We start from the raw sequence: 25,229 nt of genomic DNA, 5'->3' as shown, positions 1-25,229 counted from the left end.
TTACTAACGCCACCCTAGTCACCAATGCCCTATTACCTGTTAAGTTCTTTGTCCCTTCCTGCCCCACGCTGCTTATTTTTCCCCAGTTCACTACCTTACAGCATTAACCTTTCTCCAACTGCCTCTGAATTTACCCTTTCCTGATTTCTCCCATCTGTTCTATGTTCTATGTTCTCCACCCTCATTAGTTTAAAATCCAATCACCCTGGTTATTTTATTCACCAAGATACTGGTTCCACCTTGGTTTAAAAAGGAGTCTGTGCCAATAACAGCTCCCTCTTTTCACAGAACTGGTACCAGTGTCCAACATTCTTTCAACCATGCATTTATTATTCCAATCTTTTAGGTCCTATTCCAATTTGCACATGGTTCAGGTGACAACCAAGAGATTATCAGTGAAGTTCTGCATCTTAAATTTGGACTCTAGCTACTTTCAGCAGACATCATTCCTAGTTTCACATATCTTTGATTTCTTATGGACCATGACAAATGGATCCTTCCCCTCCAAGTTCTCCAATCGTGAGGAGACGTCCTTAACTCTAGCACCAGGTGGGCAACACAACCTGTGAAATCCCCGTTATGGCTGCAGAGAGCAGAATCTATCCTAACATACTGCCCCCTACCACAACTGCATTTCTTTTCACTCACCCACACTGGTGAATGGAAGTCAAATTCTACATGAATAAGTCAAATTCCACATTAATTGGCAGGTTCCGGCATTTTCTCATTACTTTGGAGAAGTATATCCATTTTCCATGCAAATCAGAGATCTTCATAATATTATGGAATATTATGGAATAAGGGCCAGTGGAAGGTGCAAGCCCCCAATCCAAGTCACCCGCCAACCCAATAGGAGAAAAATATTAGGGGAAGTTGTGAGCAGACCACTCCTGTATATCTTCCAGCAGTTGTTAAGAGACCTCAATGATTAAAAACCTTGAAAGTAGGCTGTATGCTTTTTCTCTCAGGAAGAGCATGGATAAGCAGGCTACAAAGAGAGAATATATTTTGCAATGCAAAGTTTTTCAAGTTAGTTTCAAATTTTAAACAAAGGAATGAAAATAAGCTAGAGCAGACTACCTGCAAGTTATGCCCAAATTCAGTATCATCAGACTAATTGGCAATGTGAAGCAAGACAGAAAAACCTGTTTTGTACTAGCTATGCATGCAATTTCCTGTGACTATGTGGGGATTCAATCTTCTCCATTTAGCCAATTGTAAATTAGGGGCAGCACAGTAGCATTGTGGATAGCACAATTGCTTCACAGCTCCAGGGTCCCAGGTTCGATTCCAGCTTGGGTCACTGTCTGTGCAGAGTCTGCATGTCCTCCCAGTGTGTGCGTGGGTTTCCTCCGGGTGCTCCGGTTTCCTCCCACAGTCCCAAGATGTGCAAGTTAGGTGGATTGGCCATGATAAATTGCCCTTAGTGTCCAAAATTGCCCTTAGTGTTGGGTGGGGTTACTGGGTTATGGGATAGGGTGGAGGTGTTGACCTTGGGTAGGGTGCTCTTTCCAAGAGCTGGTGCAGACCCGATGGGCCGAATGGCCTCCTTCTGCACTGTAAATTCTATGATGATATTCTAAAACCCCTACCGGTTCTAATCAGAGACACATGAATGAACTAGTGATTCTCCTGGTCTACACAGCCAAGTAGCATACAGATAGCCATTGGTAGTGCACTATCATGCCACACAGCTTTCAGCAAATATTTTACTGTTTGGATTGTACATTTTAATTTATAACTGGCAATCAGAACCCATGTAATAATGAATATAAAAATGTTTGGTGCACTGAAAAGGTGTAAAATATCCTTCGAAATACTTTATATTTCAAATGTTTGATAATTCCCACGTTGTCATTCCTAAAAATGGTCCCTCAATAATAATCTCTACCAAAAAAAACACACCTTGGGCGTCAATAGTTTCTTCAACTTATTTTTCCTCTCCTCATTCCACCCAAAACATCCAAGGTAGACTACCATCATACCCTAAAGTTTCTCATTCCTGTACTTAACATCTCTAATAGCTAGGCACACTTAGAAACTTGGCTGTCAATTGTGCACTCAAACCATTGTACTGCACTTGAGCACTGACAACCCACTTGCAATTCCCTCAATGGTTGTGATAAATGCATGAACAATTGCGTTACTGAGTCAAAGATCAAAGAGGTCTCAGACTCCATACTCAGCTGTGCTAAAATAATTGACTTCAGCCAGAGTAGGCAGCAAGAATGTATCAATGAAGGTGGGACCCTGGACCATGGCCAGAGACAGAGTTGGTAAGGGAAGAATTAAACATCCGATGTCCTCAGAATTATATGTTCTATCAATGGAGATACCAGGTATACACAAGGAATCTGTACCACCATACAACATTGCAAATTGCCAGTCATATACTGCTGGTTCATTACTTTCTTCTCCTACTATTCCTCAACGAGGTTAGGAAATTGACAACGAACAATGACAATGAATAGTGAATTCAGTACCTTATGAACATCGCCATGAGCCGTAATATTTTAAACTGCAACATACATTTGATTAGAACAGCAAATCCTGGGTCATAATACTCACCTAACTTTACATCACCATGGTCTGTCAGTAAAATATTTGCCCCCTAAAAATAAAAGTTCGATTGGATGAAATAGTAAATAGTGTTCAGTTGGTTCTTAACCATAGTTTTTCCAAGAGGGATGCAAGTAAACTTTTTCCAGGCCTCTGCTAATGCATTCTTGATTCTTGTTATATACAAGGGAATTACTATTAGTTCTTGTTCTTTTCATAGCCAAGTAGGCCCACTGAATAGCCAATTGCTACTCTAACTCTAGATGTATACAGTTTAATTTGACAATAAAAAAAATAAAGCTGCAGCTTTCAAAAGTTTACAACTAAAATACACATTAATTCTTACCTTTATATCTCGGTGCATTTTTCCTTTACTGTGCAAATAGTCCAGACCCTATGAAACAAGTTTAATGTCGTCAGTACACAAAAAAGCTGCACAACAAAAATAGTAAAATACAACTATGGGTCTTCATTTGCCTTGCTAATAAAAAACAAAATTCTGTAGCACCATCCCCTATACTGGGGTTTACAAACCAGGGTCTGCAGAACCATGGTCTCCTCCAAGGGTTCCTTGGTCGATCCGGCCGTTACAAAATTTGAAAAATAGCTTTCCTTGCAGCTTGCTCAATCAAAGGCAGTTATTTCACTTTGCTGGCTACTGACAGGTGCACTAATCAGCCCAGCCTCGAATTGGACAAACTGGAAATTTATCAGCGTTCCTTCACTGTCGCTGGGTCAAAATCCTGGAACTCCGCCCCTGAACAGTACTGTGAATATACCTACACCATATAGAGTGATACAGCACAGAAAAGGTCCTGCAGCCCATCGAGTCTGCACCGCTCAAAATCCACCTAACTACTCTCATCCCATTTCCCAGCACTTGGCCCATAGCCTTGTATAACTTGGATTGCAAGTGCACATCTAAATACTTTGTCCAAAGATGTGCACGTTAGGTGGATTGGCCATGCTAAATTGCCCTTAAGTGTCCAAAAAGGTTGGGTGTGGTTACTGGGTTAAGGGGATAGGATGGAGGTGTGGGCTCGGGTAGAGTGCCCTTTCCAAGGGCCGGTGCAGACTCGATGGGCCGAATGGCCTCCTTCTGCCCTGTAAATTCTATGATTCTATGAAATGTTGAGGGTCTCTGCCTCCACCACCCTTTCAGGCAGCCCATCTGACCAGCCCATCTATATCCTCCTGTAATCTAAGGCTATCATCCCCACTATTGAGCACTCCAGCATTTTTCATATCATTTGCAAAAACTTACTGATGAACCCTCCTATATTATTAGCTGAGGCATAGAGTTTAAGAGCAGGGAGGTTTTGCTGGAGCTGGCTAGGCCACAGCTAGAGTATTGTGTGCAGTTCCGGAATAAACATTATAGGAGGGGTGTGATAGCACTGGAAAGGTTGCAGAGAAGATTTACTAGGATGTTGCCTGGGCTGGAGAGTTTTTGGTATGAAGAGAAATTGGGTAGACTTGCATTCTTTTCCTTGGAGCAGAGCAGACTGATGGGGGACTTGATTGAGATGTATAAAATTATGAATGGCGTAGACTGCACACAATACTCTAGCTGTGGCCTAAACAGTGTCTTCCATGTGGGACTTTATCAAAAGCCTTTCTGAAGTCCAAGCAGACTACATCAAATGCATTTCTCGCACCTAAACATCTGGTCACCTCTTTGAAAAATTCAAACAAGTTGGTCAGACATGACCTCCCCTTAACAAAATCTTGCTGACTTCTTGATTTGATTAATCCCCGCCTCTCCAAATGCAGATTAATTCCGCCACTCAGAATTTGCTCCAATAGTTTCCCCACCACTGAGGTCAGACTGACTAGCCTGTAGTTTCCTGGTTTATCCATTCACCCCTTCTTGAATAATGGCACCACATTGGATATTCTACAGTCCTCCGGCACCTCTCCTTTGATCAGAGAGGAAATTAAATTATTGCCAGCACCCCTGTTATTCCCTCCTTTGCCACACTCAACATCCTGGGATACATTTCATCGAGCCCTGGATATTTGTCTACCTTTAAGCCTGACATACAACTCAGAACCTCCTCTCTCTCTATGTTAATCTCTTTAATTTCCTGACCGTCCTTCTCCCTGATTTGTATACCTACACAGTCCTGCTCATGAGTGAACACTGACACAAAGTATTCATATAGAACCCCTACCTACATCATCCAGCTCCACAGTCAAATTACCACTGTGGTCCTTAATGGGCTTACTCTTTTGTAAAACAATTTCAGATTTTTCTTTATTTTACCTGCCATTATCCTTTTCAGGTCAGTGGGGGATTTCAACTTCCCCAATATTAACTGGGATAACCATAGTGTGAAAACTGTAGATGAAGCAGAATTCTTAAAATGCACCCAGGAGAACCTTTTAAGCCACTACATTTAAGGACCTATGAGAGAAAGGGCAGTCCTATGCTAACGGTAGTAAAGGATGACATAAGGGCATTAGTGAGAGAAAATCTGGCCTCAAATGATCGTGAAGTAGAATCAATAGGCTCCGTATGGATAGAAATTAGGAATAGCAAGAGTCAGAAAACACTGATAGGAGTATCTGCCCCCTAAGGGGCAGAGCATTAAATAAAACATGAATGGAGCCTGTAACAAAGGAAATGCAATAATTGTGGGAGACTTCAATCTTGATATAGATTGGGACAATCAAAAATTGGCATGAGTCAGGGCAGCACGGTGGCGCAGTGGGTTAGCCCTGTTGCCTCACGGCGCCAAGGTCCCAGGTTCGATCCCGGCTCTGGGTCACTGTCGTGTGGAGTTTGCACATTCTCTCTCACCCCCACAACCCAAAGATGTGCAATGTAGGTGAATTGACCACTCTAAATTACCCCGTAATTGGAAAAAATGAATTGGGTACACTAAAAAAAAAGTTAAATTTCAAATTGGCATGAGTCACAGAATCAGTGCAGGAGGCCGCCATTCGTCCCAACATTTCTGCACTGGCTCCTGGAAAGAGCACCCTACCCAAGCCCACACCTCCCCGCTATCCCCGTAATCCAGTAATGCCATCCAATCTTTTTTTGTGGGCATATCTTTAGATTGTGGGAGGACACCGGAGTACCTGGGGGAAACCCACGCAGACACGGTGAGAACGTGCAAACTCCACACAGACAGCTGTCCAAAGTCAGAATCAAACCAGAGACCCTGGCACTGTGAGGCAGCAGTGCTCGCCACTGTGCCACGGTGCTGCCTGGTGGAGTGCCGCAAAGATCAGTGCTGGGGCCTCAGCTATTTACAATCAATATTAATGGCCTGGATACAGAGACAGAACAATATATGAAATTTTGCTGATGGTGCCAAACTAGGTAGGAACACAAGCTATGGGCTGGGCAGAGAGAGAGGCTGCAAAGAGATATAGGAAGGTTAAGCGATTGGGCAACAAAATGGCAGATGGAGCATGACGTAGGGAAGTATGAAGTTACTCACCTTGGTCATAAGCAGAATATTGTTTAAAAGGTGTGAAACTTTTACATGTTGATGTTCAAAGATACTAGGATGTGCTTGTGCAAGGAACGCAGCAATCAATTAAGAAGGCAAATGGCATGTTGGCATTTATTGCAAGAGAATTGGCGTACAAGAATAAAGAAGTATTTGCTGCAATTGTACAGGGTTCTGTTGAGATCACATAAGAACTAGACCTGGCCCCTAGAGCCTGCTCCGCCATTTAATGAGATCATGGCTGATCTTGGTGGACTCAGCTCCACTCTCCGGCCCGTACACCATATCCCCGAATCCCTTTATTCTTTAGAAAGGCATCTATCTTTTTCTTAAAAACGTTTAAAGAAGGAGCCTCAACTGCTTCACTGGGCAAGGGATTCCAGAGATTCACAACCCTTTGGGTGAAGAAGTTCCTCCTACACTCCGTCCTAAATCTACTTCCCCTTATTTAGAGGCTATGCCCCCTAGTTCTGCTTTCCCCGACCAGTGGAAACAACCTGCTCGCATCTATCCTATCTATTCCCTTCATAATTTTATATGTTTCAATAAGATCCCCCCGCATCCTTCTAAACTCCAATGAGTACAGTCCCAGTCTACTCAACCTCTCGTCATAATCTAATCCCCTCAACTCTGGGATCAACCTAGTGAATCTCCTCTGCACTCCCTCCAGTGCCAATATGTCCTTTCTCAGGTAAGGAGACCAAAACTGAACACAATACTCCAGATGTGGCCTCACCAACCCCCTATACAATTGCAGCATAACCTCCCTAGTCTTGAACTCCATCCCTCTAGCAACGAAAGACAAAACCCGATTAGCCTTCTTACTCACCTGTTGCACCTGCACACCAACATTTTGCGACTCATGCACCAGCACACCCAGGTCCCTCTGCACAGCAGCATGTTTTAACATCTTACCGTTTAAATAATAATCCATTCTGCTGTTATTCATCCCAAAATGGATAGCCTCACACTTGGCAACATTAAATTCCATCTGCCAGACCCTAGCCCATTCACCAACCTATCCAAATCCTTCTGCAGACTTCCGGTATCCTCTGCACTTTTTGCTTTACCACTCATCTTAGTGTCGTCTGCAAACTTTGACACATTGCACTTGGTCCCCAACTCCAAATCGTTTATGTAAATTGTGAACAACTGCGGGCCCAACACTGATCCTTGAGGGACCTCACTAGTTACAGGTTGCCAACCAGAGAAACACCCATTTATCCCCACTCTCTGCTTTCTGTTAGTTAACCAATCCTCTACCCATGCTACCACTTTACCCTCAATGCCATGCATCTTTAGTTTATGCAGCAACCTTTTGTGTGGCACCTTGTCAAAAGCTCTCTGGAAATTCAGATATACCACATCCATTGGCTCCCCGTTATCTACTGCACTGGTAACATCCTCAAAAAAATTCTACCAAATTAGTCAGACACAACCTACCCTTTGTGAACCCATGCTGCGTCTGCCCAATGGGACAATTTCCCTCCAGGTGCCCCGCTATTTCCTCCTTAATGATAGATTCCAGCATTTTCCCTACAACCGAAGTTAAGCTTACCGGCCTATAATTACCCGCTTTCTGCCGACCTCCTTTTTTAAACAGTGGTGTCACGTTTGCTACTTTCCAATCCTCTGGGACCACCCCAGAGCCTAGTGAATTTTGATAAATTATCACTAGTGCGTTTACAATTTCCCTAGCCATCTCTTTTAACACTCTGGGATGCATCCCATCAGGGCCAGGAGACTTGTCTACCTTTAGCCCCATTAGCTTGCCCAATACTGCCTCCTTAGTAATTACAATCATCTCAAGGTCCTCACCTATCATATCTTTATTTCCCGTCACTGGCATGTTATTTGTGTCCTCCACCGTGAAGACTGACCCAAAAAGCCTGTTCAGCTCCTCAGCCATTTCCCCGTCTCCTATTATTAAATCCCCCTTCTCATCTTCCAAAGGACCAATATTGACCTTAGCCACTCTTTTTTGGCTTATATATTTGTAGAAGCTTTTACTATCTGCTTTTATGTTCTGAGCCAGTTTACTTTTATAGTCTACCTTACTCTTCTTTATAGCTTTTTTAGTAGCTTTCTGTTTTCCCCAAAGGCTTCCCAGTCCTCTAGTCTCCCACTAATTTTTGCCACTTTGTATGTGTTTTCCTTCAATTTGATACTCTCCCTCACCTCCTTAGATATCCACGGTCGATTTTTCCCCTTTCTACCGTCTTTCTTTTTTGTCGGTATGGACCTTTCCTGAACACTGTGAAAGATCGCTCGGAAGGTTCTCCACTGTTCCTCAACTGCTTCACCATGAAGTCTTTGCTCCCAGTCTACCTTAGCTAGTTCTTCTCTCATCCCATTGTAATCGCCTTTGTTTAAGCACAAAACACTAGTGTTTGATTTTACCTTGTCATCCTCCAACTGTATTTTAAATTCCACCATATTGTGGAATAGTGTGTGCAATTTTGGTCTCCACACTAAAGGATATACTTGCATGGGAGGCAGTACAGTGAAGGTATGGGAAATTGGTCCCTGGGATGAGGGGGCTGTTCTGAGGGGCTACATAAATTGGGCTCATTTTCTGTGGCGTTTAGAAGATTGAGAGGTGATTTCTAAAGGGGCTTGATAAGGTAGATGCTGAGAGATTGTTTCCACTGGTTGGGGAGTCTAAAACACAAGGCAAGAGTCTCAGGATAAGGGGTCAAATACTTCACTCAAAGGGCTGTTAATCTTTGGAATTTTCTACCCCAGAGGCTCGTGGATGCTCCATAGTCCCAGATGACCATAGGCTGCTTTCCCCTTTGAGGGGCGAGAGATGACTGGTGGCGATTTAACCTGAGGATCACCAGACCTCAAGCGAGGGACAAGGTTGAGACGGTGGGCCTTCATGAATAACCTCATGAATAATAATAATCTTTGTCACAAGTAGGCTTACATTAACACTGCAATTAAGTTACTGTGAAAAGACCCTAGTCGCCACATTCCTGGGCCTGTTCGGGTACACAGTGGGAGAATTCAGAATGTCCAAATTACCGAACAGCACATCTTTCGGGACTTGTGGGAGGAAACCGGAGCATCCGGAGGAAACACACGCAGACACAGGTAGAATATGCAGACTCCACAGACAGTGACCCAAGCCGGGAATCGAACCTGGGACTCTGGAGCTGTGAAGCAATAGTGCTACCCACTGAACTACCGTGAATAAGGATGGGATAAAAAGATTTCGGGTCTCTCAGGGAGAGATGGGATATCGGAAGTCGGTGAGAAAAGAGTTGAAGCCCAAGATTAGCCATGATCATAAAATGCAGGAGCAGACTCAACAGGCCATATGTTCTACTCTTACTCCTATTTCTTTCATGATCTAGGTCCCTTGAACTGGAAGCAATGCCAACAGGAAGGAAAGTTAAGACCAGAAGCTGTGTGGCTGGAAGACACAAAGAATAGCATGAGGCAGAAGGCAATCAGCACACAGATGCAGACACAAAGATGTGCTGCAGCAGGACATAGTTATCAAACTTCGGGAGAGCTTAGGAGAAAGCCAAGCTCCCTACAAAAAGGTGAGTTTTATGCTTGGCATTTAGAAGAAAAATAGAATTCCGGCAGCTCTTGGTGAAGTGATGTACAGCCAAGCTAAAAGCGACTAAATCCAAAAAGTGACATGAATAGCTCAGGCATGCTGAGAGTTTGTAACAGAGGATCAGATTGTGAACTAGTCTTGTTGATTGGCTGGTCAAATCGAAGCTCTGGAAGGCTATGCCACTCAGTCTGACATGACCAGAGTGACAGAGGGCTGAAAGGCGTGCGCCTCGTCTCCCTCAACAGTAGCTGGGGATCTTGGATGGAAGAGAGCTGCCGGTGAACGTGATGAAGGCTGAAGATCAGTGTACCAGGCATCATGTTGGAAAGACAGATTGCACATGGTGCCACATTTGTGTGGAGAGTGAGGTGGGTGTTTATGATTACACAAAACGTATTCTTATTGGATTATTTAAAATGAAAATTACCTTTTTATTTGAAGCATCATTTGCGTGTTAACTCATGCGTTCTAATTTGTGTTGAAGTAAAAGTTACAAAGACTGAAATCTTGTTGGTAATTGCTTCATTTAGGGGTAATCACATGCATCATATTTGGTTAATGGTTTCCCCTTGGAGATCGTAACAAAATGTCTAACTTACAAAGCCCTTTTTTAAACTTCATTAGATCACAACCTCAGGCGTCTCTTTTCTCACATGTCTTGATCCTTATTCTCGTTTATAAATTTAAGTACCCAATTAAATCTTTTTCCAATTATGGGGCAATTTAGAGTGGTCAATCCACATCTTTGGGGTTGTGGGGGTGAGACCCACGCAGACACAGGGAGAATGTGCAAACTCCACACGGAGTGACCTGGAGCTGGGATCAAACCCGGATCCTCGGTGCCGTGAGGCAGCAGTGCCACCATGCCGCCCAACTATCCTGATTCCTGCACCCTTCAAGTCTGGGATCAGTATTAGCATCTCATCCAGTGTGAAAATTTGGGGTGCTCAGTTTCCACTGCCTTGCCTTGGAGGTGACTACTGGAAATTGGGAGGTTGCTGCTCATTTTAAAACAAATAGATAATCCAGACAAGCTAGCAGACAGGAGTCCTTGTCATTGTTGCCAACTTGGGGAGAGGATGAAGATTTTCCATTATACTCAACAGTGAGGGCCAGGCCATTGATATTTACTCTAAACAATCAATTCCTTTATTTAAAATTATGAAGCAATATTAACGAATTACATTGGGATTAATGGCCTACAATTGTTCTGGTCAGTTTTGTCCCTTTTTTTGGAATGAATGTGAACATCAGTTTAATATCACTACAATGCATTGTTCTAGCTGCAGGCAAGGTATAATTAATATTCAAAATACAAGAGATATCAGGATCCTACCTGCAAGGTTTCTCTGCAAACATAGGCTATCTGTAGTTCCGAAAGAGGTCCTGTTACTGGAAAAATAAAACACTTAAAAGATTAAGTAACTAATGAATTGTTATGTTATCTTTTATGAGTCTACTTCTGCAGACATGAACAAAACAGAGTATGAAAGTCCTTTTAAAGTACGTTCAAGCTAGATCAAATCAAATTTGTACCATTCTATTATTGCAGAATATGATCGAAACAACGGAGAGGAGATAAAATGCTTAGATGGTGAGGATGGGTGGGTTGGGGTGGGTACGAAGGAACAGATGGAAAGAGGACATTGTACCAGTGAAGGGTAAACACAATTCCAGGGAATTGAGATATACGGTGCACACAATATGGGGAAGAAATGAGAATGGTTGGGTGAGAGTATGAATACAAATGCGTGAAAAAAACACAGAAACCCAGAGACAAAGAAAGAGGGAGACAAAAGAGGTGATAATACAGAAGATGAGCAGAGGGTAGATGGGGAGGTAGGCAAGGGTGCCTCGTGGGTGGTTATCAAGTGCTAACAGAGTGAAGGCCCCTGATATTGCTGCACAGTGTTTTAATAAAGGCATCTTTATTAAGATAAAGGCAGTTAGCACTGTTGCTTCCCACGTTCGATTCCCGGCTTGGTCATTGCTTGTGCGGAGTCTGCACGTTCTCCCAGTGTCTGCGTGGGTTTCCTCTGGGTGCTCTGGTTTCCTCCCACAAGCGAGAGGAAAGACGTGCTGTTAAGTAATTTGGACATTCTGAATTCTCCCTCAGTGTGCCTGAACAAGCGCCGGAGTGTGGCGAGTAGGGGATTTTCACAGTAACTTCATTGCAGTATTAATGTAAGCCTACTTGTGACAATAAAGAGTTAATCACTAGACGAAGTAACTGTACAAAAATATTTTTTTTATTCTGCAGATGTACCACAACATTTATAAGTCTTATCAACTCAGTGGCAGAGATCTCATAACCAGGTAAAACAAAAAGAATGGTAAATAAAGCATTAAGTATCCAAGGAAAGCTATTGCTTGAAATTCAATGGCATTAAAAGTACAGGATTGTATTTATTCGGAGCTTGAATAAAACTCAGCACATTTCAATAGCAATGATAAGAATTCAAGCAACATACCGTGGTACATGTCCTGGAGAGATCCACCTCCACAGTATTCCATGCAGATCCATAACTTCTCACGGCTATAAAATATAAAATAGCTTTAGGAAATGCTTAGAGCTCAAGTTACGCAATCGAAAATTCATTAGTTTTATTGTTCACAATATGGCTGTATTGATTGGGAAAGGACAGAGAAAGAAATTCCAAATCTACTGGTGCACTTTAAGAAAAAAAAATCATTTGTAAAATAGTTCATTAAATGCTATCTGAATGAAACAAGTAGAGAAAAAAATCTATACATCCCCTTAGGATCTATAGCAATATATATGGAAGAAAAATCAACCCACAGTAAAATATTTTCTAAAACAAAAAAATACAATCACCGGTTACAAAAATCCACCATTAGGGCCCACGGAGTGTGGATGATGATGATTGAGTAATTTTTATACGGTAAATGTTAGAAATCAAACACTAAATCACACTAAGAAAAACATTTTTGAAACTATTGTACGACAGGGATGGAATCATCTTGCTATGGCTCTTGCAGAGCATTTACCTACTTTATGTCTACATAAGAAATAGGAGCAGAAATAGGCTATTCAGCTCTTCAAGCCTACTCAACTCTCAATACAATCACGACTAATTTTCTAACTTAAATCTACCTTCCCACACAATCTCCAAATTCATTAATTCCAAAAACCTATCAATATCGGTCTTGAACACGTTCAAGGATTGAAGATAAAAAGGCCTTCTGGTGTACAAAATTCCAACGGTCCACAACCCTTTAAGAAAATAAATTTCTCCTGGTCTCAGTCGTAAACAGCAGACTCCTTATTCTGAGACTGTGACCCTAATTAGTCAGGAGAAATATCCTTCTAGAAATTTACGTTAACAAACCCTTGAAAGAATATTATATGTTTCAATTAGTTCATCCACCATGCCTCTGAATTCCAGGAAATATAGCCCCAATCTACTCAATCTTTCCTCATAAAATAACCCTCTAATCCCAGGACTCAGTCCAGTGAAACTTTGTTACAATCACTCCAAGACGAGTATTTCCTTCCTTTGGGACATCTCCCCACACCAAACATGAGGAAAATTGGCAGATTCTGGCAAGTCTTTCTGTTATGTCCACCCCCACTTCACCGAGCAACCTCGGATGCAAGCCATTTGGACTAGGTAACTAATTCACTCGAAGCATACACCATGCCGAACAATTTTCACCCCATCCATTACCTCTCCCATCTCCTGCTTCAATCAAAATTTTGTCAACCTCTTCCTTAGTAAAGTCATATATACATACAAATATACATACAAACTGAAATCCACGGCATTCCAGGGTAAGAAATGCTACAACGGTTCACCATCCTTTTGAGTAAAGAAATTTTGCACCCAAGTCCCAAATGGCCAACTGTTATTCTGAGTGCGATCACTAGTTCTAGACTCATCAGCTAGAAGAAAACATTTTCCCAGCAACTAGCCTATCCTCACTAAAAATGTTTACGTTTCAATTATATCACCTTTTTTTCCTAAATTCAATGGAACATAAAACTCTTACTTCACTCAATAATCCCCTCACCCCTGAAATTAGTCTAATGAGACTTTGTTGTACACCCTCTAGGGCAAGTACAACCTTCCTTAGGTAAGACCAACAAAACTGCACAAGCTACTCCAAGTATGGTCTCATCAAGGCTCTACAGAATTGCAGTCAAGCTTCTTCACTTTTCAACTCTGCTCGCTTTGCAATACAGGCTAACAGACCATTTGCTTCCCCAACTGGAGTCATAGAAAAGTTACAGCACAGAAGGAGGCCATTCAGCCCATCTTGTCCATGCCAGCAGAGGACACCCAGATACCCTTTCTAATCCCACCTTCCTGCGATCCAAGCACTGATCCTCACAGTACCCAACTAGTTACAGCCTATCAACTTGACCCATTAATTTCTATTCTTTTCTGTCCGTTAGCCAATTCTAATCCCATGATAAACGTAATCCACAATTCCATGAGCCCTAATTTTGCATATTAACCTCGAGTGTTTTTTAAAAATACTAATAAATTACAACCACAGATTTCTCCTCATCCACTCTGAGCTACAAACTCAAAAAAAAAACTATGTGTTGCCCTCTCGTAAAAATGTTTATAGGTCCTAGTTAGCATGCTGGGATGACTTATCATGATCCTAGAATCGAAGTTGGTAATTTGCCCACCAGTGGAATGTTTCCAACATGCTCATTTTTAAAAACAAATTCAGCGTCCAAGTTACTTAAAAGGTCTGGATAAAATCTATGAAGTCCAGCTCAATGAGGTCAATCTTTGTTCATTGTATGTGAATAGAATGTCCAGTTTTTCTAATTAGCATTTTCTCTTCTTGGCAAACTTGTCCCTTTTCTCCTGAAATTTAAACTACTTATTTGTTATGGCATTTTAGAAGAAAGGTTTGCATGTCTTCTAATGATTAAGATGTCTGAAGGTGCAAGGGCTTTGCAGACTAGGCCACCATTCATTGCCAATCCCGAATTGCCCTCGCGAAGGGACACCATTCATTGCCAATCCCCAATTGCCCATGAGAAGGTGGTGAGCTGCATGCTGCAGTCCACCTTCTTTAAACGTTTTTAAGAAAAAGATAGATGCCTTTCTAAAGAACAAAGGGATTCGGGGATATGGTGTACGGGCCGGAGAGTGGAGCTGAGTCCACAAAGATCAGCTATGATCTCATTAAATGGCGGAGCAGGCTCGAGGGGCCAGATGGCCTACTCCTGTTCCTAGTTCTTATGTTCTTATGTACTGGATGTACACCCACAGCACTGTTAGGGAGAGAGTTGCAGGATTTTGGCCCAGTGACAGTGAAGGAATGGAGATATATTTTGAAGTCAGGATGGTGAGTGGTTTGGAGGGGAACTTCCAGGTAGTGATGTTCTCATGTGTCTGCTGCCTTTGTTCTAGATGGTAGTGGCCTTGGGTTTGAAAGGTGCTGTCGAAGGAGCTTTGGTGAGTTCCTGTAGAGTGCATCTTATAGATGGTATACACTGCTGCAACTGTGTGTTGATGGTCGTGGGAAGTGAGTATTTGTGGAAGGGGTGCCAATCAAGCAGGCTGTTTTTGTCCTGGATGGTGTCAAGCTTCGAGAGTGTTGCTGGAGCTGCACTCTTCCAGGCAAGTGGATAGTATCCCATCATACCTGCGCCTTGTAGATTGTGGACAGGTTTTGGAGAATCCTACTCACCACAGGATTTCTAGCCTCTGGCCTGCTTTTGTAGCCACTGTATTTATATGGCTAGTCTAGTTCAGTTTCTGGTCAATGGTAACTGCCAGGATGTTGATAGTGGGGAATTCAGTGATCGCAATGCTATTGAATATCATGGGGAAGTTGTTAGATTCTCTCTTGTTGAAGGCAAATGACTGGCACACATAAGGCCGAATGTTATTTGCCACTTGTCAGCTCAAGCTGGATAATGTCCAGATCATAGATCACAGAATTTAGTGCAGAAGGAGGCCATTTGGCCCATCGAGTCTGCACCGGCCCTTACAAACAGCACCCTACTCAAGGCCACGTAATCTACCCTATCCCCGTAATCCCCACTTAACCATTTTGGACACGAAGGGCAATTTAGCATGGCCAATCCACCTAACCCGCACATCTTTGGACTGTGGGAGGAAACCGGAGCACCTGGAGGAAACCCACACAGACACGGGGAGAACGTGCAGACTCCGCACAGACAGTGACCCAGCCAGGAATCGAACCTGGGACCCTGGAGCTGTGAAGCAATTGTGCTAACCACTATGCTATCGTGCTGTCCACTTGTTCTTGTTGCATTTGGACATGGACTGTTTCAAATATAATTAGATGGCACACCTTATTTATGGATGGCTAAAAGAGATGGTGGTGAGCTACCTTCTTGTACTGCTGTAGGTTAAACAATGGAGGTATCCCAGAGTGCTGCTAGGAAGAGCTCCAGGATTTTGACCGAGTGACAGTATAACGATGTAGTTCCAAATCAGGGTATTGTGTGGCTTGAAGAAGAGCTTGCAGATGCTGGATAAGCATGGATGGCTGTAGGAGGTTGCAGTTACGGAGCTATGGGGTCATGGAATGATTTAAAGACATGAATGAGCATTTTAAAATCAAAATGTTGCTGGACCAGGGCCGTTATATGTCAGTAAGCGTGGCAGTGATGAGTGAATGGGATTTGGTACAAGTTAGGAAATGTTCAGCAAAGTTTTGAATCTCAAAGTTAGAGGGTGCAAGATGAGATACCAGCTGGGAAAACATTGCAATAAGAATCCAAGTTTACAACAGCGTGTATGAGAGGATTTTTAAAATAAATTTAGAGAGCCAAATTCATTTTTTCCAATTAAGGGACAATTCAGCGTGACCAATCCACCTAGCCGCACATCTTTTATTTGGGGGGGGGGGGGGGGGGCCACGGCAAACCCACAAAAACACGGGGAGAATGTGCATACTCCACACAGACAGTGACCCAGATCCGGGGTCAAACCTGGGACCTCGGTGCCGTGAGGCAGCAGTGCTAACCACTGTGCCACCTATGTATGAGAGGTTCAGCAGATGAATGCATAGGCAGAGTCATGCATGGACAATACAGTGTGTGAATAGCTGTGGTCCCAACACTGACCCCTGCAGAACTCCCCTAGTCACCGGCTGCCATCCTGAAAAAGACCCCTTTATCCCTACTCTCTGCCTTCTGCCAGTCAGCCAATCCTCTATCCATGCTACTATCTTGCCCCTAACACCATGGGCTCTCATCTTATTTAGCAGCCTCCTGTACGGCACCTTGTCAAAGACCTTCTGGAAATCCAAATAGATCACGTCCACTGGTTCTCCTTTGTCTAATTTCCTCGTTACCACCTCAAAGAATTCTAATAGATTTGTCAGCATGACCTCCCCTTGACGACTCTGTGCTGACTCAGTCCCATTTGACCATGCACTTCTCAGTACTCCGTAATCTCATCCTTAATAATACTCTAAAATCTTACCAACAACAGAAGTCATGCTAACCTGTCTATAATTTCCTGTCTTCTGCCTTCCTCCCTTCTTAAACATTAGCCATTTTCCAATGCTTTGGGACTATCCCTGCCTCCAGTGACTCCTGAAAGGAGTGTAGTCCATCTGGTCCGGGTGATTAATCCACCTTTACACATTTCAGTTTCTCCAGCACCTTCTCCTTAGTTATGGCCACTATGCTCACCTCTGTCCCCCGACTCTCCTAGAGTTCTGGTATCAGACTGATGTCTTCCACCTTGAAGACTGATGCAAAATAACGCAGAATCGCCGAGCAGAAGCTTATAGCCAAGTTCCGCACACGAGTGCGGCCTCAACCGGGACCTGGGACTCGTGTCGCATTACATTCATCCCCCACCATCCGGCCTGCGAGATCCTACTAACTGTCCTGGCTTGACACAATTCACACCTCTTTAACCTGGGGTTACCCCATCTCTGGATCTGTAAAGATTTAATCACCTGCTAATGCTCGCATTCCAGGCATGGTCTGGCATCTTTGAATCTGTCTATATATATGTTTCTGGAACATACCTCTTCATTCACCTGAGGAAGGAGCAGCACTCCGAAAGCTAGTGACATCGAAACAAATCTGTTGGACTTTAACCTGGTGTTGTAAAACTTCTTACTGTGCTCACCCCAGTCCAACGCCGGCATCTCCACATCATAGTATATAAGTGAATGTTAAGAGTCAGGTTACCCCTCAGACTGGCTGGAGGATGCTAAAGAGAGAGGTTTCTCTTTGTTCTTGTGTTTGATCCTTGTTATTCATCTGTTGTTTTGTATATAGTTTACCCACAGTTAATGTTAATAAATTGTTCATAGGACTTCCGGTTGCGGCGATGACCAGCTAAGCCGCACGTTTCGGCGGCTCCAGCTTAGACGGACCTTCGGGCTCTTTTAAGAGCCCCAACGGGAATTTTCTTTTTGACGAAACCCGGTGTGGGGTGAAGCGACAGGGAGTCCACCCCCAGTGGGAAAGAAAAAGATCGGCGGCGGCGGCCAGATCTCGGAGAATCCTCGAGGGCAGCGGCAGAGGAAAGAAAGGAGCAAGATGGCGTCGGAGGGAGCCCAGGCGAGATGGGGACCGGACCAGGATGAATTTTTAAGACGGTGTGTGGAGCTGCTAAAAAAGGAGGTGCTGGCCCCGATGCTACAGGCAATCGAGGGGCTTAAAGAGACACAAAAGGCCCAGAAGATAGAGCTCCGTGTGGTGGAGCAGAAGGCAACGGACAACGAGGACGAGATCCTGGGCCTAGCGGTCAAAATGCAGACGCACGAGGCGCTCCATAAGAAATGCATCGAAAGAATTGAAGTCCTGGAAAATAGATCAAGGAGAAAGAACCTCCGGATCCTGGGTCTCCCCGAGGGAGTGGAAGGAGCTGACGGCGGGGCTTATGCGAGCACGATGCTACGCTCGCTAATGGGAGCCGAGGCCCCCTCGGAAGTGGAAGGGGCCCACCGGGTCCCTGCGAGGAGACCAAAGGCTGGAGAACCACCTAGGGTGATGATCGTGCGATTTCACCGCTTCATTGACAGAGAGGTTGTTCTGAGATGGGCCAAGAAGGTACGAAGTAGCAGATGGGAGAATGAGGTGATACGAGTGTATCAGGATTGGAGTGCGGAGGTGGCGAGAAGGAGGGCGAGTTTCAATCGAGCCAAGGAGGTGCTGCATAAGAAGAAAGTGAAGTTCAGGATGTCGCAGCCGGCGCGATTATGGGTCACGCACGAGGATAGACATTACTATTTTGAAACGTCGGAAGAAGCATGGACCTTCATTCAAAAAGAGAAACTGGACCAGAACTGAGGGACTGATGTTGGCGGGGAAACGACAATGCTGATGTGTAGAGGTGTAAATTGGGGAGGGGGGGACACTGAGAAATGTGGGCGCCAGTGGGGGGGAAAAAGAGACACAGGCGGGGGATGGGGAATGGGAACGGGGCGGTAGGGGGAGCTGCGCCATAGGGGGCGGGACGGTTCTAGAAAGCGCAGGGTTTCTTTTTCTTTTCCCACGCCAGAGATGATGGCGGGAAGATAGGCGCAAGGAGGATGGGAGTTCCTCACACGGGGGGGGTCAAGGAGAGAGCGGGAGAAGCCGGGGTCAGTTGAAGTCAGCTGACTTTCGGAAGCAATATGGGGAGAGTAACCATGCTAGATGGGGATCTGGGGGGGGGGGGGGGAGAAGAGAGGAGGAGAAGGAGGAGAGAGAACTGGGTTGCAGCTGCTGAGATAGAAAGGGAGCTGGTAAGAGAAAAGTGGTCGAGGCGGGAATGCGCCGCCTGGGGGACGGGTGGATGCGCGGAACCGGGACGTGGGACTGGCCCAGAGAGGGTGATGGCTAGTCGACAGGGGAGGGGGGCAGGCAGCCCCCCAGTCCGGCTGATCACGTGGAACGTGAGAGGCCTAAATGGGCCGATTAAGAGGGCTCGAGTGTTCGCGCACTTAAAAGGACTGAAGGCAGACGTGGCTATGCTTCAAGAGACGCATCTGAAGGTGGCGGACCAGGTTAGGTTAAGGAAAGGATGGGTGGGACAGGTATTCCACTCAGGACTGGACGCAAAGAATAGAGGGGTGGCCTTATTGGTGGGGAAACGGGTGTCGTTCGAGGCTAGGAACATTGTAGCGGACAGCGGGGGCAGATATGTGATGGTGAGTGGCAGACTGCAGGGAATGGAGGTCGTGCTGGTCAACGTATATGCCCCGAACTGGGATGATGCGAGATTTATGAAGCGGATGCTGGGACACATTCCGGACCTGGAGGTAGGAAACCTGGTAATGAGGGGGGGGGGGGGGGGGAAAACGGACTTCAACACCATGCTAGACCCAGGGTTAGATAGATCTAGATCCAGGACCGGAAGAAGGCCGGCAGCAGCCAAGGTGCTTAGGGGATTTATGGACCAAATGGGGGGAGTGGATCAGTGGAGATTTGCTAGGCCGCTGGCCAAAGAGTTCTCCTTTTTCTCCCATGTCCATAAGGTATACTCCAGGATAGATTTCTTCGTTTTGGGAAGGTCACGGATTTCGAGGGTGGAAGGAACGGAGTACTCGGCCATAGCTGTTTCAGACCATGCCCCACATTGGGTGGATCTGGAACTAGGAGAGGAGAGGGAACAGCGTCTACTCTGGCGACTGGATGTGGGATTATTGGCGGATGAGGGAGTCTGCGGAAGGGTGCGGGGATGTATCGAAAGGTACCTGGAGGTCAACGGGGAGGTTCGAGTGGGGGTAGTATGGGAAGCGCTGAAGGCGGTGGTCAGGGGAGAGTTGATCTCCATCAGGGCTCACAAGGGGAAAACAGAGGCCAAAGAGAGGGAAAGATTACTGGGGGAGATTTTGAGTGTGGATAAAAAATATGCGGAGGCTCCGGACGAAGGACTATAATAGGGAGAGGCGACGACTCCAGACGGAGTTTGACCTGCTGACCACAGGGTGGGCAGAGGCACAGTGGAGGAAGGCACAGGGGATGAGATATGAATATGGGGAAAAGGCGAATCGCCGGTTGGCCCACCAGCTTCGTAAGAGGACAGCGGTGAGGGAAATAGGGGGAGTTAGGGATGAAACGGAAACCACGGTGCGGAGAGCAGGGAAGGTAAATGAGGTGTTCAAGACCTTTTATGAGAGGTTATATAGGTCCCAACCCCCGGAGGGAAAAGAGGGGATGCAGCAGTTTCTGGACCAACTAAGGTTCCCGAGGGTGGAGGAGCAGGAGGTGGCAGGCCTGGGGGTGCCAATTGGGGTGGACGAGGTGACCAAAGGGCTGGGGAACATGCAGGCAGGGACGGCCCCGGGACCCGACGGGTTCCCGGTGGAATTTTACAGGAAATACGTGGACATGTTGGCCCCGCTGCTGGTAAGAACCTTTAACGAGGCCAGAGAAGGGGGGACCCTACCGCCGACAATATCGGAGGCGACGATATCACTAATCCTGAAGCGAGATAAAGACCCGCTGCAATGCAGGTCTTATAGGCCTATCTCGCTCCTGAATGTGGACGCAACTTGTGCTGGCAAAAGTGCTGACAATGAGGATAGAGGATTGTGTCACGGAGATGGTGCACGAAGATCAGACAGGGTTCGTAAAGGGGAGACAATTGAATGTCAACGTGCGACGGCTATTGGGGGTGATAATGATGCCCCCAGCAGAGGGGGAGGCAGAGATAGTGGCGGCAATGGATGCAGAGAAGACATTTGATAGGGTAGAGTGGGAGTACCTATGGGAGGTGCTGAGGAGGTTAGAGTTCGGGAAGGGGTTTGTCAGCTGGGTTAAACTCCTCTATGGGGCCCCAATGGCAAGTGTAGTCACAAATCGGCAAAGGTCAGAGTATTTTCAACTACATAGGGGAACAAGACAGGGATGCCCGCTGTCCCCATTACTGTTCGCGCTGGCAATTGAACCACTGGCCATAGCGCTGAGAGACTCCAGGAAATGGAGAGGGGTGGTTAGCGGGGGAAAGGAACACCGAGTGTCACTCTACGCAGATGACCTACTGCTGTATGTGGCGGATCCAGTGGGGGGGATGACAGAGGTTATGCAGATATTGAGGGAGTTTGGAGATTTCTCGGGATATAGGCTTAACATGGGGAAGAGTGAGCTTTTTGTGATACACCCTGGGGACCAGAGTAGAGGGATAGATGGCCTGCCGCTAAGGAGAGTGGAAAGAAACTTCCGATACCTGGCGATTCAGATAGCCAGGAGCTGGGGAACCTTACACAGACTCAATCTGACTCGGCTGGTGGAGCAAATGGAAGAGGATTTCAAAAGGTGGGATATGCAGCCGCTGTCACTGGCGGGCAGAGTGCAGGCGATTAAGATGATGGTCCTCCCGAGGTTCCTATTTGTGTTTCAATGTCTCCCTATATTGATCACTAAGGCCTTTTTCAAAAAAAAGATAGGAGCATTATGAGCTTTGTGTGGGCAGGGGAGTCCCCGAGGGTATGGAGGGGTTTCCTGCAACGTAGCAGGGACAGAGGGGGACTGGCATTGCCGAATTTGGGCGACTATTACTGGGCCGCCAATGTGGCGATGATCCGTAAGTGGATGATAGAGGGAGAGGGGGCGGCGTGGAAAAGGCTGGAGATGGCGTCCTGTAAAGGAACGAGCTTAAAAGCGCTGGTGACGGCACCACTACCGCTCTCCCCGAAAAGGTTTACCACAAACCCAGTGGTGGCGGCAACATTAAGTATCTGGGGGCAATGGAGGCGACAGAGGGGTGTGCTGGGAGCCTCGGTGTGGTTCCCGATCAGGAACAACCGTAGGTTCGCCCCAGGGAGGTTGGACGGAGGGTTCCAGAGCTGGCACCAGGCAGGAATTAGGAGAGTGGGAGACTTATTTATAGATGGGACGTTTGCGAGCTTGGGAGCGCTGGAGGAAAAGTATGAGCTGCTCCGGGGAATATCTTTAGGTATATGCAGGTGTGGGCATTCACGAGACAACAGGTGAGGGAATTTCCGCTGCTCCCGACACAGGGGATCCAGGATAGAGTGCTTTCGGGGGTGTGGGTCGGGGAGGGCAAAGTGTCCGAAATATACCGGGAGATGAGAGAAGAGGGGTAGAGTGCTTTCGGGGGTGTGGGTCGGGGAGGGCAAAGTGTCCGAAATATACCGGGAGATGAGAGAAGAGGGGGAAGAGCAGGTAGAAGAACAGAAAGGAAAATGGGAAGAAGAGCTCGGGGAGGAGATTGAGGAGGGTTTGTGGGCTGATGCCCTAAGTAGGGTAAATTCCTCTTCCTCGTGTGCCAGGCTTAGCCTGGTCCAATTTAAGGTGCTACATAGAGCACACATAACGGGAGCAAGGTTGAGCAGGTTCTTCGGAGTGGAGGACAAGTGCGGGAGGTGCAGGGGAAGCCCGGCGAACCACACACATGTTTTGGTCGTGTCCGGCACTGGAGGGGTATTGGAGGGGAGTGGCGGGAGTGATCTCGAAGGTGGTGAAGGTCCGGGTCAAGCCAAGCTGGGGGTTAGCTATATTTGGGGTAGCGGATGAGCCGGGAGTGCAGGAGGCGAAAGAATATTACTCATGTGGAAGGAAGCGAAACCCCCCGCAGTGGAGGCCTGGATAAACGATATGGCAGGGTTCATAAAACTGGAGCTGATGAAGTTTGTGCTGAGAGGATCGGCTCAGGGGTTCACCAGGCAGTGGCAACCGTTTCTCGACTATCTAGCGGAACGTTAGGGGGAAAATAGATAGCCAGCAGCAGCAGCCCAGAGGGGGAGGGGGGGTAAATTGTTTGTGTTCTAGATGGGGTGAAGGGGGGGGGGGGCACTATTTCGTGTTATTTTGTTAGTTCACTATTTTATTTAAACAATGTTATCTATCAGTTATCATGTTACCGTTTTTGTTGATTTGTAAGGGGGGAAAATTGTGTTTGAAAACTTTAATAAAATATATTTTTTTTAAATAAATTGTTCATAGCTTTAGCTACAAGTGTTCTTGTAATATAAATCAGGCCATCGACAACAACACCATTGACAATGGTGGGACCAGAAGACCCTGCCGCCAGTCAATGGAGGGCCACCTTTTGCGACAGGTTGAGCAGAAAATACCACCCAATGACCAAAGTAATTGAAAAACATTTAATCAATTTCAATTATGATTCTGTAAATAAACGGTTTTGGTGTAAGTGATGGGACAAGCTGCTCTAAACCGACTAGCGCTCATTTCAAATAGCCTGGACGATTTTAGTTAGATCATTTAGTTAGATCATTTCTAGCAAGACCGCTAAGTACTTGATTGCTGAAAACATTCACTGGAGCTCATAAGAACTTAGACAAACATGGTATGCCTCTTTTCATAAGTGTGTGAACTCCACAATGAAAAAATGGATTTCCAAAATGGAAATTTTATCTTTGTGCATTTCTCAATGGATTGTCGGAGGAGACTTTTTAAGTATGGCTATTGAGGCAGCGCGTGGTGCTGTGGTTAGCACTAGGACTACGGCGCTGAGGATCCGGGTTCTAATACCAGCCCTGGGTCACTGTTCGTGTGGAGTTTGCACATTCTCCCCATGTCTATGTGGGTTTCACCCCCACAACCCAAAGATGTGCAGGTTAGGTGGATTGGCCACATTAAATTGACCCTTAATTGGAAAAAAAAATAATTGGGTACTCCAAATTTTTTTTTAAAAGCATGGCTATTGGTTTCCTTGTGTTTTCCACAACTACATTTTTTTTTAATGGTCCTACCCTTGCAAGATTTCCATGACAACATAAAAAGTGTCCAAATGTTTAAGTTGTAAACACAACTTCACTGATGCCCTACAATATATGCCATTTCCCCCATCTGTGAAGAGGTACTTAGTCATGGATTCTCAGGGCAGCACGGTGGCGCAGTGGTTAGCATTGCTGCCTCACGACGCTGAGGCCCAGGTTTGATCCGGCTCTAGGACACTGGCCGTGTGGAGTTTGCACATTCTCCCCGTGTCTGCGTGAGTTTCTCTCTCACAACCCAAAGCTGTGAGGGTAGGTGGATTGGCCACACTAAATTGCCCCTTAATTGGAAAAAATGAATTGGGTACTCTAAATTTATAATTTTAAAAAAGTCATGGATTCTCAGGGTCTAATCAAATATTGTGATGTAAATTTCCTTCCTTTGCTTCATTCTTGAAGAAAAATAATTTCTTGAGAATACATTGTTGCAACAGTCTACTTGCATTTATCTGGAATTTTTAAAATAAACATAAATGGAATGAAGTGATTGTTTATAAAGTCTAGGACTCCCTTAGTCTTAATTTAAGTAATCTTGAAAACAAATTTTGGGGTCCTTAAACTTTGATTATGAATCTAATATAATTATTTTTCTAATAAACCCCAAGTTTCCATGCCCCCTAAATATGGGGTTGCAAGTCAAACCTAGGGAATTTAAGACTGGATTTTAATGAATTTTTCCATGGTTAATAATATACCGTCCTTTCCTCACCTGCCGCCCCAGGGATTGCAGGACAAGGTGGTGTCAAGAACATGTGTATGGGAGGGGAAGGTGTCGGAAATTTACAAGGAGCTGATGGATTGGGAGGGAGCCCCAATAGGGGGAGTGAAGTGCAAGTGGGAGGAAGAGTTGGGAGGCTGGGCTGTGGGAGGAGGGCCTGAGGAGAGTGAGAGTGAATGCATCCCCGTCGTGCGCTGGCTTAGCCTTATCCAGTTTAAGGTGGTCCACAGGGCACATATGACTGCCG

At 45.5% G+C, this 25,229-nt stretch overlaps 1 protein-coding gene across 3 annotated transcripts in view; it reads right to left on the bottom strand.

Annotated features, from left to right (window-relative positions):
- Positions 1 to 25,229, bottom strand: part of map4k5 (mitogen-activated protein kinase kinase kinase kinase 5) — a 309,224-nt gene that overhangs the window by 177,304 nt on the left and 106,691 nt on the right. For all 3 annotated transcript variants that reach the window (XM_072489787.1, XM_072489786.1, XM_072489788.1), the window contains 4 exons: positions 12,066 to 12,130; positions 10,931 to 10,986; positions 2,906 to 2,953; positions 2,569 to 2,611 (listed from right to left, as the gene is read on the bottom strand). In XM_072489787.1, the coding sequence (XP_072345888.1) occupies positions 2,569 to 2,611; positions 2,906 to 2,953; positions 10,931 to 10,986; positions 12,066 to 12,130 (212 nt within the window). The remainder of the gene's footprint in view (positions 1 to 2,568; positions 2,612 to 2,905; positions 2,954 to 10,930; positions 10,987 to 12,065; positions 12,131 to 25,229) is intronic.

This window comes from Scyliorhinus torazame, chromosome 2, assembly GCF_047496885.1.
Source record: "Scyliorhinus torazame isolate Kashiwa2021f chromosome 2, sScyTor2.1, whole genome shotgun sequence".
Taxonomy (NCBI): Eukaryota; Metazoa; Chordata; class Chondrichthyes; order Carcharhiniformes; family Scyliorhinidae; genus Scyliorhinus; species Scyliorhinus torazame.
Note: the sequence above shows the minus strand (reverse complement) of the source record. Positions and strands in the feature narration are given on the sequence as shown.